This window comes from Desmodus rotundus, chromosome 2, assembly GCF_022682495.2.
Source record: "Desmodus rotundus isolate HL8 chromosome 2, HLdesRot8A.1, whole genome shotgun sequence".
NCBI lineage: Eukaryota > Metazoa > Chordata > Mammalia > Chiroptera > Phyllostomidae > Desmodus > Desmodus rotundus.
Genome location: NC_071388.1, coordinates 199,606,797 through 199,621,774, shown reverse-complemented (window position 1 = coordinate 199,621,774; position 14,978 = coordinate 199,606,797). Strand labels below are relative to the sequence as shown.

Here is a 14,978-nt window from a genome sequence, read left to right as displayed (position 1 = left end):
TAGAGAAGGTGCTAAGGCCAGTCACTCAACAGAGAACAAGATATTGATATTCTCAGAACTTCGAGTTGAGGAGGGGAGACACATTTTAGACGGTTACAATGAAGAAATACGGTGATGTGAAAGAGAGCAATGGGGAGGATGAGGGGCTGAGTGAATAATTCATTCTTCTGTAGAAGTTATGGTTTTCTTTTCTTCAAATTGTACCTGCACTTTGAAATCCAGCATCAATTCACCCTCCAGGAGAAATCGATCTACTCTCACTGATGGTTGATTTCTCTAAACTTTTCTACTTCTTAAACTCACAGATGTGCAAATAGAAAAGATTTTTTTCTGATTTATTTCATGATTTTCATTTTTTTGTCCCCAAATAAAGTCGAAGTTTCTGAACTAGGGAGAGAATGTTGCTTCTTACTTGTTTTTAACTACCATAGGCCCTAGCAGAGTCCTAAACATTTAGAAGACTGTTTTAACAACAACAACAAAACTGACCTATTAAGATTTCTTTACAAAATATCAAAACAAGCCCACTTTATGCAATGGAGGAGTTACATGAGCACTATTAATTCATTCTGCATGATCAGCAAATAAAGTATTTTGAATTGTTTTGGCCAAATTTATAGAGTTTAGATAAAGTTAATGCATTGTTTTTGGTTGGCATTATTGGTTTTTACTAATACTAGTAGAAGAAACACGAACATAAACAAGTTCCATGGTTTTCTCTTGTTTTACATTGCACATTTTTGTGAAATCCAGGCAGACAAGACCCTCCCGTAAGGATGAGGTTAAGAATGCGACTGCATTATATACACAAGCTCTACGAGCGGATATCAACCTGGCCCACCTCTTCTTCCCACTCCACCGCAGTCCCTAAAGCACCACTGACAGGAATCGTAAACAACATTCCCCTGGACAGGAACACCAAGTTCAGTAAAATACACAAGAGAACAAATCATACCTTGACAAATACATGCGGAACACTTATTTGCACATCATTTCTTCCCAACCTCTTTTACCCTCTGTAGGATCCAGTTTTCTGAAAGGAATGGAATTTAATATGTTGATATCTGGTGTCTTCTTTCAAAAGCCACAAGCAGGCTACGGAGCAGAGGTGAATGGCTCATTGGGGCAAGAAGGCGAATCCAGCAGAACTGGTCACCTCAGAGTAAAGCATTGGTGACTGAACCTACACAATGGGCAGGGTTTGATGTGACTAAATGCATCAGGGCAACTGATTCATTCTTGCCTTTTAAAGTCATCCTCAAATTCAGGCAAATACTTCCCATTTCCCTGCACAGATATAGAGACTGCTCATAGCAAGTCAGGTGACAGAAACTCTAGTTCGCATTCAGTTTTGTGGTGAGACACAGCCGTTGAGTAATTTGTCTAGCTCAGTGAAATTCAGTGATCTATGCGTCACATTCCCTCGCATCGGGGAACTGCCAGTGTCCCTGCCACTTGCAGTAATGAAATATTTTTCTTCTTCAGGGTGCTGAATGCTGTCATACTTTTCATATGATGTGTTGCTACAAACACATCCGTATTTTACAAATTAAGTAACTGAGTAATAAAAGAATGCATCTACCAGGAAGAGAGTAGAGTGGAAAATGAGATTAAGGAGGTAACTTGAAATATGGGCTTGGGCCCTGGTCTTTGCCAAGACTTTACTTTGAGTGGCTGGAGAAGCTGTGGGAGAGTCTTCTAGTTATGTGCCGGAGCCGGGGCACACTGGCGTGGCAGAGCCTCATGTACACGTCTTCCCACCTTCCCTGTGACTTCACATGGGTAGCTTGAAATTGGCCACAGTGGAGATATTTACATGGGGGAATCAGCAAATGCCACAAATCAGGGCTTTTCCTTTTTTAATATAAAGATGATTGTCAAACTTTCTGTCTGTTGTTTTGAACAAAAGAGTGACTTAGTATGAGCTAAGTTTCCAGTTAATGATGGGAGCTGGGAAGTGAGAACATAGGGGGAAGGATCAATGAGAAGGCTCCTCCGCTACTCCAGATGAGAGCCCGGTGACTGGGACTCGGGTGGTAACCATGGAGATAGTGAGAACAATTTCCTTGTCAATCTGTTGTCAGGCAAAGCAGAGCAACTCTACCAGTTGTTTTGGGAAAGGATAAAAATCCACACATTTGTGTAAAATCCCCCATTGTTTTTATGTTGGCCACATAGTACGTGTTAGATAAACATGGCTGTAAGCAGATTTCATGCTGCAGCTGCCCGTGCGTGGCCTGCACCGGTCTGGGCTTCATCTGGAGACATGGGGTGATGACGTCATTCTTTACCAGTTTGTATTTGAAGAATTCATTTTAAACATACTGTTTTAAAAATATAAAAGTTTCTTTAAAAGTGTTATTACTTCAGCAGACTCTACTATGCACCAAACAAACTATCAGGATACATCATGGAAGTAACACCTAAATTATCAGTCTTTTTCACTCATGCAAAATACACATATTCCTGAAGTAATATGTTTGTCACAATGTCCTTTTGAATATGTAGTATAGTCTGATTATACCTACTTTATGAATGAAGAAACCCAACCTGATCGGGAAATTGACTGGTAGAGTAAATTCCAAATGTTTCACCTCTACGGCAACCTGCCAGTTGGGACCGTGCTTACATTTGAACAGAGGATTGATAACCTCAGGTACTGCCTTTTGTGAGTTGGCACAGTGTATGGATTAAGCTAGTCAGAATAATAATGACAGTGGTAACACAATTTTGCATACCTCGGGGGTATCGCAGGTTCAGTTCCACATCACCACAATAAAGCAAATATCAAACTGAGTCAAGCCAATGTTCGGTTTTCCTGTACATATAAAAGCTACATTTACACTGTACTGTAGTCTATTAAGTGTGCAATTACATTATGTCAAAAATGTACATACCTTAATTAAAAAATAATTTATTGCTAAAAAAATGCTAAACACCATCTGCGTTTTCAGTGAGTCACCTTTTTTTTTTGCTGCTGAAGGGTCTTGCCTCGATGCTGCTGGCTGCTAACCAACCTCAGATCACAGTAAAAAATCTAATCTCAACAAAAAATTGAAATATGACACTACCAAAATATAACGAAGAGACACAAAGTACTCAAATGCTGTTGGAAAAATGGCACTGATAGACAATGCCACAAACCTTCAATATGTAAAAAACCCTGCAATATCTGTGAAGCACAATAAAGCAAAGAACAATAAAATGAGGATATGCCTTTAATCATCTATGTTTAAGGAACTATCCTATACATGAATCATCTCTCAACAGCCCTATGATTTTAGGGCTATTAGTGTCCCTGTTTGCACAAGGAAAGATGGATGTAAGAACCCTAGGTAGCTTGTCCACAGTCTCGTCTCACAGGCTGAGATTAAGTTGGTTTTGTACCAGGCCTGCCTATCCCCTTAGAGCCTGTACACAATCTTATGACTCATGGAATACAGGATTTCTTTTTAAGGAAAAAAGTTTTAAGCATAGTGTCTTAGAGTATAAATATAATGCCTGACAAGATGGCTTGGTTAAAACAGTGTTGCTTGTGATGTCCTTGACAGAGATGCTTCTGTCAATCACCAGGCAAAAGGAGCGTCCCTGTGACCTGTGGAAATATAAGTACTTTACTCTTCCTAACATGCACCAGTCCCATGGGCCACAGAGCCTCCAATATGTGAGGGAGCACATGAACCTCCTCCTGGCCTTTGCCTCTCAGGCACAGGCATTTGCCTCTCATGAACACATCTTTGCCCTTGACCTGTTCCGCATGGACCCTGGACTCAACCCACATCCGCTGGTCCATACCACCACCTCCTGCACTATTTCTGTTCATCATCTCCTGTTTTACAACCAGATAGAATGTAGGCTTCCAACCCTACCACCTGAGAATGTGCAGCAAACGCATAACAAAAATAAAGAAAGTAAAGGTTAAATCATGAGCTCTCACAGGCTGGAAAGGTTTTCTTGCTTTAAATTTTAAGGAAGTGCCATAGAATCAATGACTTTTCTAGAGAAGATGAGCCTTTCTGAGATCATACCCAATCTGGAAATGCCTCCTACCAGGACTCATGTCTGTAAGCATGTCTTATCACTTGAAATGCCACTAACTTCAGATGGAGTAAAGACCCCCACCCCCGGTCAACCCATTAGAGAGAAGTTATTTGTAGTAGATGGCTTTGCACATGTATTAAGAAAGAGAAAACTTACTAAGTTCTTTCCAAAGATAAATAATCATAATAAAACTATAGAAATACATGTGATGAAGATTCTATAGTCAAGTCTGCCTTTCAAGAAGTTGTTAAAAGATTGCAAATTCACAGACATTTAAATTCTCTGATTTAGAGTAAATAATGAAAGGAAACATTTGAACAGGTGGGTGGGGTGATAGTCTTCAACACAAACTATGATTTGTTGGAATACAGGATGATAGGTCTGAGATGCCTAAAGAAGCAGATGTGGTTTTAACCATCAACGGGACATTCTTTTAAGCACACCCTGGCTGAGGAATTCACTCACTCTTTAGAGAGCAAGCTGATCAGAATTTAGTTCTTACATTGTATTTCATAGAACGTTATCACTTATATAATCATGCTACAAATAATGAACTACATGTGATACACCTTCTATAATGTGGCAATTTTATTTAAACTTTCTGTTTTGTTTTTTTAAAGTCCTGTGTTAAGAACTCTTTGAACCCCATGAGCAAGGGATACTGGATGGACTAGAGCACTTTCAGAAGACTCTGAGACTTGATCCTCATTCTGTCCCCAGAATCTAATGTATTGCATAGAACACGGACACCTTCAAGAAGTACTGGTTATAATGAACCAAACAAGTCATTCCATAGAAGCAGGCAAGAGTTTAGTGCTCCAGGTGGGCAAATCTAAAAATCAACGTAACTCCCAAGAAACTCGTCATGCAACTCATTGCACACATGTCCAGACATAATCGAGATTGTCTTGGCTAATAGCAAACTTTAGGGAAAAGTCAGCAAGTCCACATTTGAGAAAAGTATGTGGAAATTTTAATTCACATAATTAGTTATCTCTGTTTTATCAGGACCCATACAGTCCTCTTAGGACAAAGAGTCAGCCCTGAATAAACCTCCCCTTTAGCCTCTGGATGGCTAAACCTGGTTTGGGATTACCGAATCCGCTGAAGTAACATGCCTTTCTCAGTCTCCTTGACATCTCTGTCACCCCAGAGACTTCGCTGGAGAACAGGAGGAACTACTTGTAAAATTTAATTTACAAAGAGAGTCAGGGAGCCTTCCCTTCTTCATCAAAACTCCCCCTTCATTTGGCAGCAAGCGTCCTAGATCACTACTCCAAAGCATTGTTCTTGGAAATGACTTGAAAATTTCTCCGCAAAGGATAATGACTATGGGTCTCATGTGTTGCTGAGAGTCTTTATGTTGTAAGTAATCAAGGGAATACCTACGGGACAACATTGCATGTTGAATGGTATAGAACAGAACAGAATAAAATGGAAATTGAATCTCAGAGCTGGAAGTTGCTCTAAGTCCCCAGAGCATTTAGTTCAGTGTTTCCTAAAGTGCTCCGACAAATAGAAGCTACTCTATAGTGGATGGGATGTGAATTTAAAAAAGTTTCATGGTCAAGTTATTAAAAACAGACACATTAAAGACAGTTCAGCAGGTTTCTTAACTTCGGGTCCCAAGGATGAATGTGATGCAAATGTGCTCTGTGACTAACCAAGAAGCTTTCACAGTTTGCAATGTTCCCCAAGTGTTTTGCTGGGAACCTCACAAAGCTGTGAGCATCCTTTTGGGAATGGACTTGTAGTTAGTGGTTTTCAACCCTGCTGCACATTAGACCCACCTGGGGAGCTTTAAAAAGTGCTGGTGTTGGATTCCTTCCCAGAGAGATCTATTATTTGGTCTGGGTCAAGGTCCCAGGCACTGGTGTTTGAGAACCTCCCCAGGGTCTCCTAACAAGCAGCCAGGGTTGAGAAGCCTTATACTATGTGTGAGTTCAACCCCAGTGCTCTGGACAGGAGAGAACCCTGCTTACTTACACACCCAGATCCTGGCTGTGTGTCCCCATGTTGCTTTCATAACCCCCAAGAAAGCTGGGGATTTCAGATGCGGCAAGCAGTGCTACTTGTTTTATCTCTAAAGAAGGCAAGAAATTATTGATTATACTTTAGTAAGGAAGGGAAACAGAAATGTCTTGTTTTATAATTAATCATCAGCTTCGGGTGAATGGGACAACTCATGTTTGCAAGAAAAAGGGGAACCTCTACTCTCTGAGGAAAACAACTACAAAAGCATAACCACGTTGTTGACTTTGGAGTAAGTGTGCAGCTGAATGAGTGAAACTTTGTATTTCAATGGGGAGTTGATGTCACCAGTCATCAAAGAGTTTTGCAGATGAAGTAGGAATGCTCTTCTCCCTGGATTCTCAGCAAAGCTTTGCCAGGAAGCATTCATTTCCTTACCTGGTGGCCCACTTCCCCATTTACTTGGTGGTTTTCAGTGGGCTTGTTTTAAGGGAAGTCCCTGTTTCAATACCACTGACAAACTCACCCTCGGCCACCATCAGAGAGAAACTCATTTCATGACAAATGTCTCCCAGGGCTATGTAGACCTTCCTGGAAACTGGCTAAAATCTGCCCTGAAAGAGGGTCCCTTATGAGAGGATCAAAGGGACAATGGCCTACTGAGTAGTTTGGAAAATAAAAGTCATATCAAAGAGGCAAAATAGAAATTCCGTTAAGTCCACATAATTGGCTTACAAAATGAGCAGCCCAATTTTTCTTACACCAAATAAACAAAATCTGTTTATTATATTTTTAAAGGCCAAGGATTATCATTCTTTTCCTGGCACTTATGACTTCATTAGGCTTACACTGCCAGGCATATTTGTTCTCCTTCAAGCTCTCTGGGAGAACAATGAAGATTATCCTCTGGCATTCCTGCTTCTAAGCAGCAGCACAATTATGGAATGGAATACATAAATTTTTATTGAGAACCTACAATGGTCAATCGATATGGGTCAGAAGGAAATTCTTGAGAGAACAAAGAGAGCTTTGTGAATGCTGAGTCCAAATTTCTTTTTTGTTTCTCATCAGACTTTTGCCTTTCCTCTTATCCCAGGTACCCTGGGACTATCAGGACGCCAGCGCCTCCAACAGGTGTGCCACAGTGCCCAGAAAATGGCAGTGGAAGGTTCATTAGGAATACTGCCTGTGCAGTTGCCGCTGTGAGTGTGGACCTAAGCTGGAGGAGGGGAAGGGTGTGCACGGGAGAGTGATGGGAAGTAAGAGAACATGATTGCTAGCATACCGGTCAATGCCTGCGAATAAACAGCACCCCCAGAAATACTGTAGGCGACTCTGTAGTGTGGGTTAAGCTGGTCTAGTCAAGCTAATCCGGAATTTGTATCCTATCGAGTTGAAAGTAACCCTACAAAAAAAAAAATAGAAAAGAGGCTCTAGAATAAAGTGGAGATCAAGGTGATCCATGAGGACCACCATGGACCCAGAGGCCAGCACCTCTGAGGAAGCCCATGTTTGTGTGCTGCCCCCGCCCATCACTTCTGGCCCAAATGCACATCTGTGGCCAGGGCCAAGACAAAGTTTGTTGTGGAAGCGAAGATGCCAACATTCTTCCTGAAGGAAGTTGAGCCAGACAAAGGCCACTCATTCCCCAGAGAGTATCCAAGAAGACAGAAACCAGAGGAGATACAAGCAAGAGGCTGGCCTGCATTGCTGGGTGGTAACAGATGACTTTTGTCTGTGTGTGATTTCAGAGGTGCTGGTCATACATTTCTGACTCTAGTGTTATTTGTCTCCCACACTGTTGGCTAACATTCCATTAACTGGTAAGGCTCTTCCTATCTAAAATTTTGAAATGGGTGTCTCTCTGGGCAAGAGCTGGAACTCAGATGTGTGTGGAAGAGGAGCAAATGGCTGAAATCAGGTAATTTTCCCCAAGGGAAGGGCCCAGAAGGATTGAACCGTGAAGAGAGGAGGAGAGGAGTAGGAGGGCAGAGGTAGCAAGGTCTCCAGCCAGCTCTCATCCAAGCTGGGCCCTGATGGATTTCTTCTTCTGTGTTTAAGAACAGCCATGACTGTTTGTACTGACAATGAATTTATATGGAGAACGCTCGGAAATAAACCCTGAGGTTGTTCTTCAAAGGATACTTATGAGAAGCAAATGTCTCTGTGGAGGAAATCAGTGGCATTTGGAAGCAGAAATCATGTCTACCTAATACCATAAGCCCAGCTCAGCAGCAGGCAAGGCTCAGTGCCTACGCCTGCTCGCTCCTAGGGCTTACGCGTGGTGCTGCTTGCACAGGCCTTCAGAGAATTCTCTACAGCATCAAAGCTTGGAACATTTACCTCCTACAGACACGCTAATAGCTGGCAGTTTTCTTTTCAGCTCATCTCCTTCTGTAGCTCCCACCCTTGGCTATTGTGTCCAAGTCTGCTGGTGCTGGGAGCCTAAGAGCCGTGAATGCCTTCTTGCCTGTACCGTCTACCTCTCACTTCTGATTTGTTTTCCATGCACAGCAACAAAGATTGTCAAGATTCCAAGTCTCCTCTTTTGACCTTCATCCTAAAATAATAGCCAGGAGGAGGAAGGCTCAGGAGATGATGGTTATTCTAACCAGGGTTCTTTCCACTTTGCTCAAAGTTAGCCTCAGGCTCTAGTTCTCAAAGTGGGGGCAGTTTTGCTCCCCAGGGGCATTTGCCAATGTCTGGAGACTTTGCTACCTGCCACTACTCCACCAGAATGGCTTCTGGCGTCTAGTGAGTAGAGACCAGAGATGCTGCTAAAATCCTGTGGTACCCAGGACAACTGCCTCAGCAGAGAGGCACCCAGTGCAAAACGGCACTGGTGGTGTTGCTGGAAAACCGTGATCTGCAGGCTTCTGAAACTTTGCGAGATGACTTGTCAGTCTCCACTTGGGCTCACCATTTTCTCAATTCAGCAATTTGCAAAATACCCACCTTGTTTCCAGGGTTGCCCTGGGTGTGGCGTTGTGGAATTCAGTTATCAGGAGTTAAGTCTGAATGTAACTCTGTGTGTTTTTCCTGGCCAAACAAATATTGCATAAACCAACACACCACTTCTCTCTAATACTGTGTCTCTTTTAAAACAGTCCTCTGGAAAATATAAATCCAGAAGCTAAAGAGAGTAAGTTTATCTTACAGACTCTCACCCTGCTTCCCTCTCCAGTAGCCTTTCCAGATAAAGCCGCTGGGTCAATGCAAACACAAACCTAATGTAGGAGAGACATTACTGGCATGGATGGAGCATCAATACCCCACATCAGTGCATATCTGAGTAGGACCGCTGGCAATCTGAACCTTCAGAGGGCCTCAAAATCACCGAAAGGGCTTGTTAGATTACAAACTAATGGGGCCTACCTTTCAGGCTTCTGATTTGGTCTGTCTGGCAGGATCCTCCATTTCTAGACATTTTCCAGCTGATACTGATGTGGCTGATTGAGGACCTCACACTGAGAACTGTTGACCAAGGGGGACTCCTAAGCTCACGTTCAAGTAGTAAGATTCACAAATAGAGTTTAGAGCAGGAATTAACCTTAGAGATAACTCTACCTCGTCCTCCTGTTACAATAAGGAAATTCAACATTAAGTTAGTCGACATTAAGCAGGAGCCTCATGGCTGAGTAGAAAGAGTAAAGGATGTTGTATCATGTAGATTCTAGGCATAAGACCCTTTAGCCTGTGGGCAAATTGAGCTAAGTAGTCTTCAGTAAATCTTTCAATTTCTGATCCTTAGCCCCTCATTGGTAATATAAAATGCTGGCCTTGCCTACTTCACAGCGTCATGGAGAGAAATAAATGAGTTTTATAAAATGCTAAATGATATTAGATGCAAATGGATGTAAGGATGCTTCTTGTTCGGCAACTAGTCTGAAGCCACAGAAGCAAGTGGTCAAGCCCTGGTGAGGGGCTCTGCTGCTAGCCCAGACCTTTGCTCATTTGGAGTGTATAAACTAGAAAAATACATGCTGGAACAGCATTCTTTCTACGAGCCTAGAGAACGTGTCCTTCTTTCAGAGCTAAGAAGCTAAGATAAAAGAACAATGTGGACAAAGACATTTGTTTCATAGAAACTGTAACAGAGCTTCCTTGAAAATGTGTGCCCTGGTGGCTCACCACAGCAAAGTGCAACACCTGCACGTGGAAAGCACCGCGATGGAAAGCCGACCTCTGCAAATACTTCGGGAACACTCACTATGGGCGTGGGGGAAACCTCACTGCTTCCTATGCCGGACGTTCCCAAGACCCTCAAGTTTTCCTCCCAACCGCAACCCCAAAACACACCTTGGCAGGTGTGAGTCCTTTCATTTTAAAAATTGCACCATGTAAAATTGGAAACTAAATTTCCTATATGTATTTATAGTTTACCTGATTCCTTAAGCAAAAGAAAGAGTTTACTTCTCGATAGCATTTGAAACAATTTAACGCACGCTGTTTAAGACAGTTATTTTCCTGTGCCTGAAATAGAGAAATGGCGATAACATTTTTCACCATTTAGCAATTATGTTATCATATTATTTCCACATAAACCATTTAAGGACTCAAACATAAAGAAAATGATTTTCGTTCTCCATGAAAACTTAAAATCAACAAATATTTTGAGCACTAAGTTAAACACTTTTTTACAGACAATTTTCTTCTTCAGTATACTCTTACTCATTATTTTAAATCGTGTGTGTATATGTCTGTGGTTTATGTCCACTTCATATTCTTTCTATGAGTCAAAGTTACAAATAATTACAAAGGAGGCGTTTTGACCAATAATCCCCCCCCCCCCCAGTGCTTACCAGTTTCATAAACAGCTCTGGAACTAAGCAGAAAACCAATGGTTTTTAAAGTCTCTGCTCAAAGCAGGGCAGGAATGTACTTTTTAAACAATTAAAAATAAATGACAGATTTCCCCATTAGTCGTCATCTGCTTGTGCATTACCAAGGTGGTAAACTCAGGCAGGTGCACCAGAGCAACGCATTTGTTAGGAAAACATAAGCCAGTCTCTTCTCGACAAAAAGATATTTACCAGCTGTCAGAAGAAGTCCGGAACAGTCCATCGAATCCCGGCAATAATGAGCCCACAGACTTCTTCCTGCCTCTGCACACCATTTCATCCATTTCTCCTGCCCTATTGTTCTTTCCATTTGCAGCAAGACTGCACTTTTGTTTACCTAAGTCTTTTGCTCTTTGGGCAGGGCCGGCTGGGGAAAAGAGCCACCTTAGGGAATTGGCTTACAGACCTGGAGGAGGCAACTTCAGTTTTAAAGAACTGATGGTCCCAGGAGGGGAGGAGGGATATGGCAATAGGGAGAACAGGCGCGGTGGTAGTGAATGCAGCTGCAAGAAGATAAAACAACATTGCGGATTTGGAATGTTTGGTTTTCTGCTGTGATGATTAAAGAGGGAATGAGTGAATGAGGAAAACACCAATGAAACAGACACAGACTACTGATGCATGTTCCAACATGGATGAACCTCAAAGTCATTTTGCTACTTGTCAGATGCTACGTAGTAGACTACATAGCATGGGATTCCATTTACTTGAAACAGAAAAGGCAAGTAGAGATTGGCAGCACACAGGAAGAAGAGATACTTTCCAAGTATTGGAAGTATTCTAAAAAATTTGTGTTTAAATTTGCTGATGGCTGCACAACTCCATGCATGTACTAGAATCATCATATTGCGCTCTTAAAGTAGATACTTTCCATGTGTAAATTATGTCCCAATAAAGTTATTCTTTTGTTTACAAAGCACTTTTCAATAAAGTTATTTTTTAAAGGAATGCATAAGGGACATATGGGTGCATTCTCCACAGCCTCTTTTTTTTTTGAAATGACTCATTTATCCATCACTAGGGGCTGCCTTTGTCCTTTACTATTCCTGTAAACTATTGCAGACAAAGTGAAGCAGCAAAAAGGATTTTAAATAGTCTCAGAGTTGATATGATACCTCATTACAAAAGCAAAGGGCAGGATGAGGAAGAACAGTGTGGAAGAGCCAGCGAATGGTCAGAGTGGACAACTAACTGTACACGGAGTTAGCTGACAGCCTGCATGTTGGCCTCTTCCTCCTTGGACTGCTCGCTGTGCCAAACATACAAATTGTTTAAGGACACCCAGCAAACTGCCCAAAACTTTTATACACAAGAGCAGATAGAAATATGTTTTCATGATGAAAAAGTCTCTAATGGATCTTTGTCAAATCATAGGCAGTGACACTTAAAAGGCTTTATGATAACTTGGCAGGTCACTTCCAGAATTACCTTCTCAAGGGACAGAATAGAACAGAATAGGAATTATCACTATGCTTTCTGTGTCAGGGTGAGGCACTTGTATATACTATTGCTTTCTTTAATTTTATTCTCATTACCCTGCCTCATGCTTCCGTGAATCATTGCTTTTTATGTTACTACAGCTGTCATTGTATGTTCGTGTGTCTGTGTATTTGTTGTTGTTATTTTGATGTCTCTCTCTGACAACCAAATTACAGGCTGTGGGGGCTCTGTGATTGCCTCATTCTTATCTACAGCCCTTAGCACAACATTTGGCCAAACCTGGAATCAAAAATATTTATTGAGGAAATAATAAATGAATGCTTAAGAGAATGGCTCCTTGCTTCCCAAAGACCCACCCTGAGCCACATCATACACTTTACCTATTTTTTTATCTTTTATTTTATATATAGCATTTAGTGATTTTTAAAATTTTGAGAAATATTGTTTTATATCATTGCTGAAGGGAGGTGGCTCACAACTAAACACTATAAATTTAAATCTGTCAGATGAGGTTGAAAATAGATAAATTAAAAACTGGCCCCAAACTTTGTTCTCCATGTCCTTAATTATGAAACAATTCGATTCCTTTTTAGGACACCACAAAACTTGGCATTCAAGAATTAGTATTGAAGTTTAGAACAAAAACATAAATACAGCAAAATGTATTCATTTCACATGGATTAAGATTGAATGTCATTGTAAAGCATTGGTTAATGAATAGTGGTCATTGGATGAATTGACAATAAGTTGGAGAAAAGTAATAATTGCCAACTTAGTGAAGAGAGTTTGAGGATTGATAAAAAACAAAGTAACAAGAGGTGCATGGATAACCTGACTGCTTCTTGAGAGAAGATTAATTATATAAGGCAATACTTTTAATTGACAAATATTTTTTAAGGAAAAATATTCTTAAAGAAAGAAAAACTAGAGATCAATAGCCATCATCCAATTTTCCCCTGATTTCTTCCTTTGATTTCATGGTACATGAATTTAGAATGATCCTTATCTTAATTTAAATTTCAAAGAGATGTCAACTGAAGGAAGAAATGGAAAGAAAAAGATAAATTACTGTTTGGGAGTCTCCTGTTGAATTCTAAGTCTGTACATCAAAGAAGTTCTAAATAAGCAAGAGTGTTGTTTGTTCTAAATTTAAAATAGTTAATGCTGAAACTTAATACCTGGACCATGTTATTGAGCTAAATTACAGCAACTCTTTTTAAAACTTTTTTAAATTAAAAATCAATAAATTATGGAAGTAACAAAACCATACTGTCTTTTCATTGTTCTAATCGTATCAGTCAAGTTTTAAGTCATCTCAAACACATTACTATATATGCAATTCTCTTGTTTAAATATCTCCACTGGGTCTATTTTGCCATCTTTTTAGTTCTGCATTCAAGAAGCTCCTTGATATTTTCTCTGCCATCTTTGCCACGCATAGCCTCCCAGCACACTCTACACAGCAGTCATACAAACTACTTCCCCTTCTACAAGGCCTGAGTTCTTGTACTTTGATATTCCTTTGGACTATTTCTTTTTTTGCAAGTCTACCTTGACTGATATGTACCTATCCCACTGGAAATATACATTTCTTTAAGGGGTAATTCAAATGCCCTTTTATCTAAGAAATATCTCTTAAACTCACTTAGTTAACAGCCTTTTTCTATCTTCTCCATTTCTCACTATGTCCCCAATTTTTAACAGCCCATTTTGTTTTGTATTCAAATATATATATAACATTTATGCATCTTAGAGGGAAGATACCCTATAGTCTTAATTTCTAGAATTTCTCTGCACTCACTCTTCACAAAAACTACCATAATTATTGGTACATAGTAGACATTCAATAATGTCTGTTTAATTAAAAAGTCGTTTTCACAAAAAAGAAAAAGAAAAATAGTTTTAACAAGAACATATCTTTCAGAAAATAATTTTCTAAAATGTAAAAGTATCTCCAATTCTCAGATATGATTGTCTAAGTTAGGAATTTACATCTTTATAGCAACATGGATTCCTGAGAAAGTAATACATATTTTGATTGCTTTATCTTTTGCCAAGGTTGCATGGCTGGTGAAGTTCAGTAGACAGTTAAAGAACTAGAATTTCTTAATACAGATTCACCTCTGGGATTGGCTGGAAATTGCAGGGAGAAACACGGAGATGGAATAATGTTTTGCATTAAGAACATATTTGTAGAAAACAGGACTGGGGCAAGGAAATCACTTTAGGGAAAATTTAATGAAAGTCAATAACATATTCTGAAAATTTAAGATGCTTTTCATATGCTAACAACCTAGCTAAATTGAACCTTTGAATCTTCTAAAGTTTACCTTTAAGGAAATGCTGGTCATACTGCAAGATACATAAGGTGACTGCATAAGCAAATAAGCATCGGTCATTGCTGGTGGATTTAAAAAAAAAAAGAAAAAAATGGCTCTTTGGAATTCTAAGCATTTTCCTAATGCATTGTAACAGATCCAAAAAAGCTGTTACAGATTATTATCTGGGCTGGATGACCGGAATCCATGGAAAGTGGAAACTTTGGCATGCCATGTTGTTTTACTGAGGGACTCTAGCTATGCATATGGAACAGTGCCTTTTAACTGTCACTGTGGGTCATTAAGGTGGTTCAAATTGCCTGGATTTTTTCATTAAGTATTCTCTCAGATTCACTGAATAAGTAGA

General features: G+C 40.2%; 1 protein-coding gene across 6 annotated transcripts in view; it reads right to left on the bottom strand.

Moving 5' to 3' along the window:
- NYAP2 (neuronal tyrosine-phosphorylated phosphoinositide-3-kinase adaptor 2) overlaps positions 1-14,978 on the bottom strand; it is a 217,164-nt gene that overhangs the window by 131,207 nt on the left and 70,979 nt on the right. The window contains exons 1-2 of one of the 6 annotated variants that reach the window (XM_045198416.2): positions 11,046-11,116; positions 956-2,324 (exon numbers count right to left, since the gene is read on the bottom strand). The exons of 4 other annotated variants lie outside the window; for them this stretch is intronic. In XM_045198416.2, coding sequence (XP_045054351.2) covers positions 956-969 — 14 coding nt within the window. In that variant the 5' untranslated portion in view covers positions 970-2,324; positions 11,046-11,116. Of the gene's footprint in view, positions 1-955; positions 2,325-11,045; positions 11,168-14,978 lie in introns of those variants that run through there. One more of the 6 variants, XM_045198414.2, reaches the window with a different exon arrangement.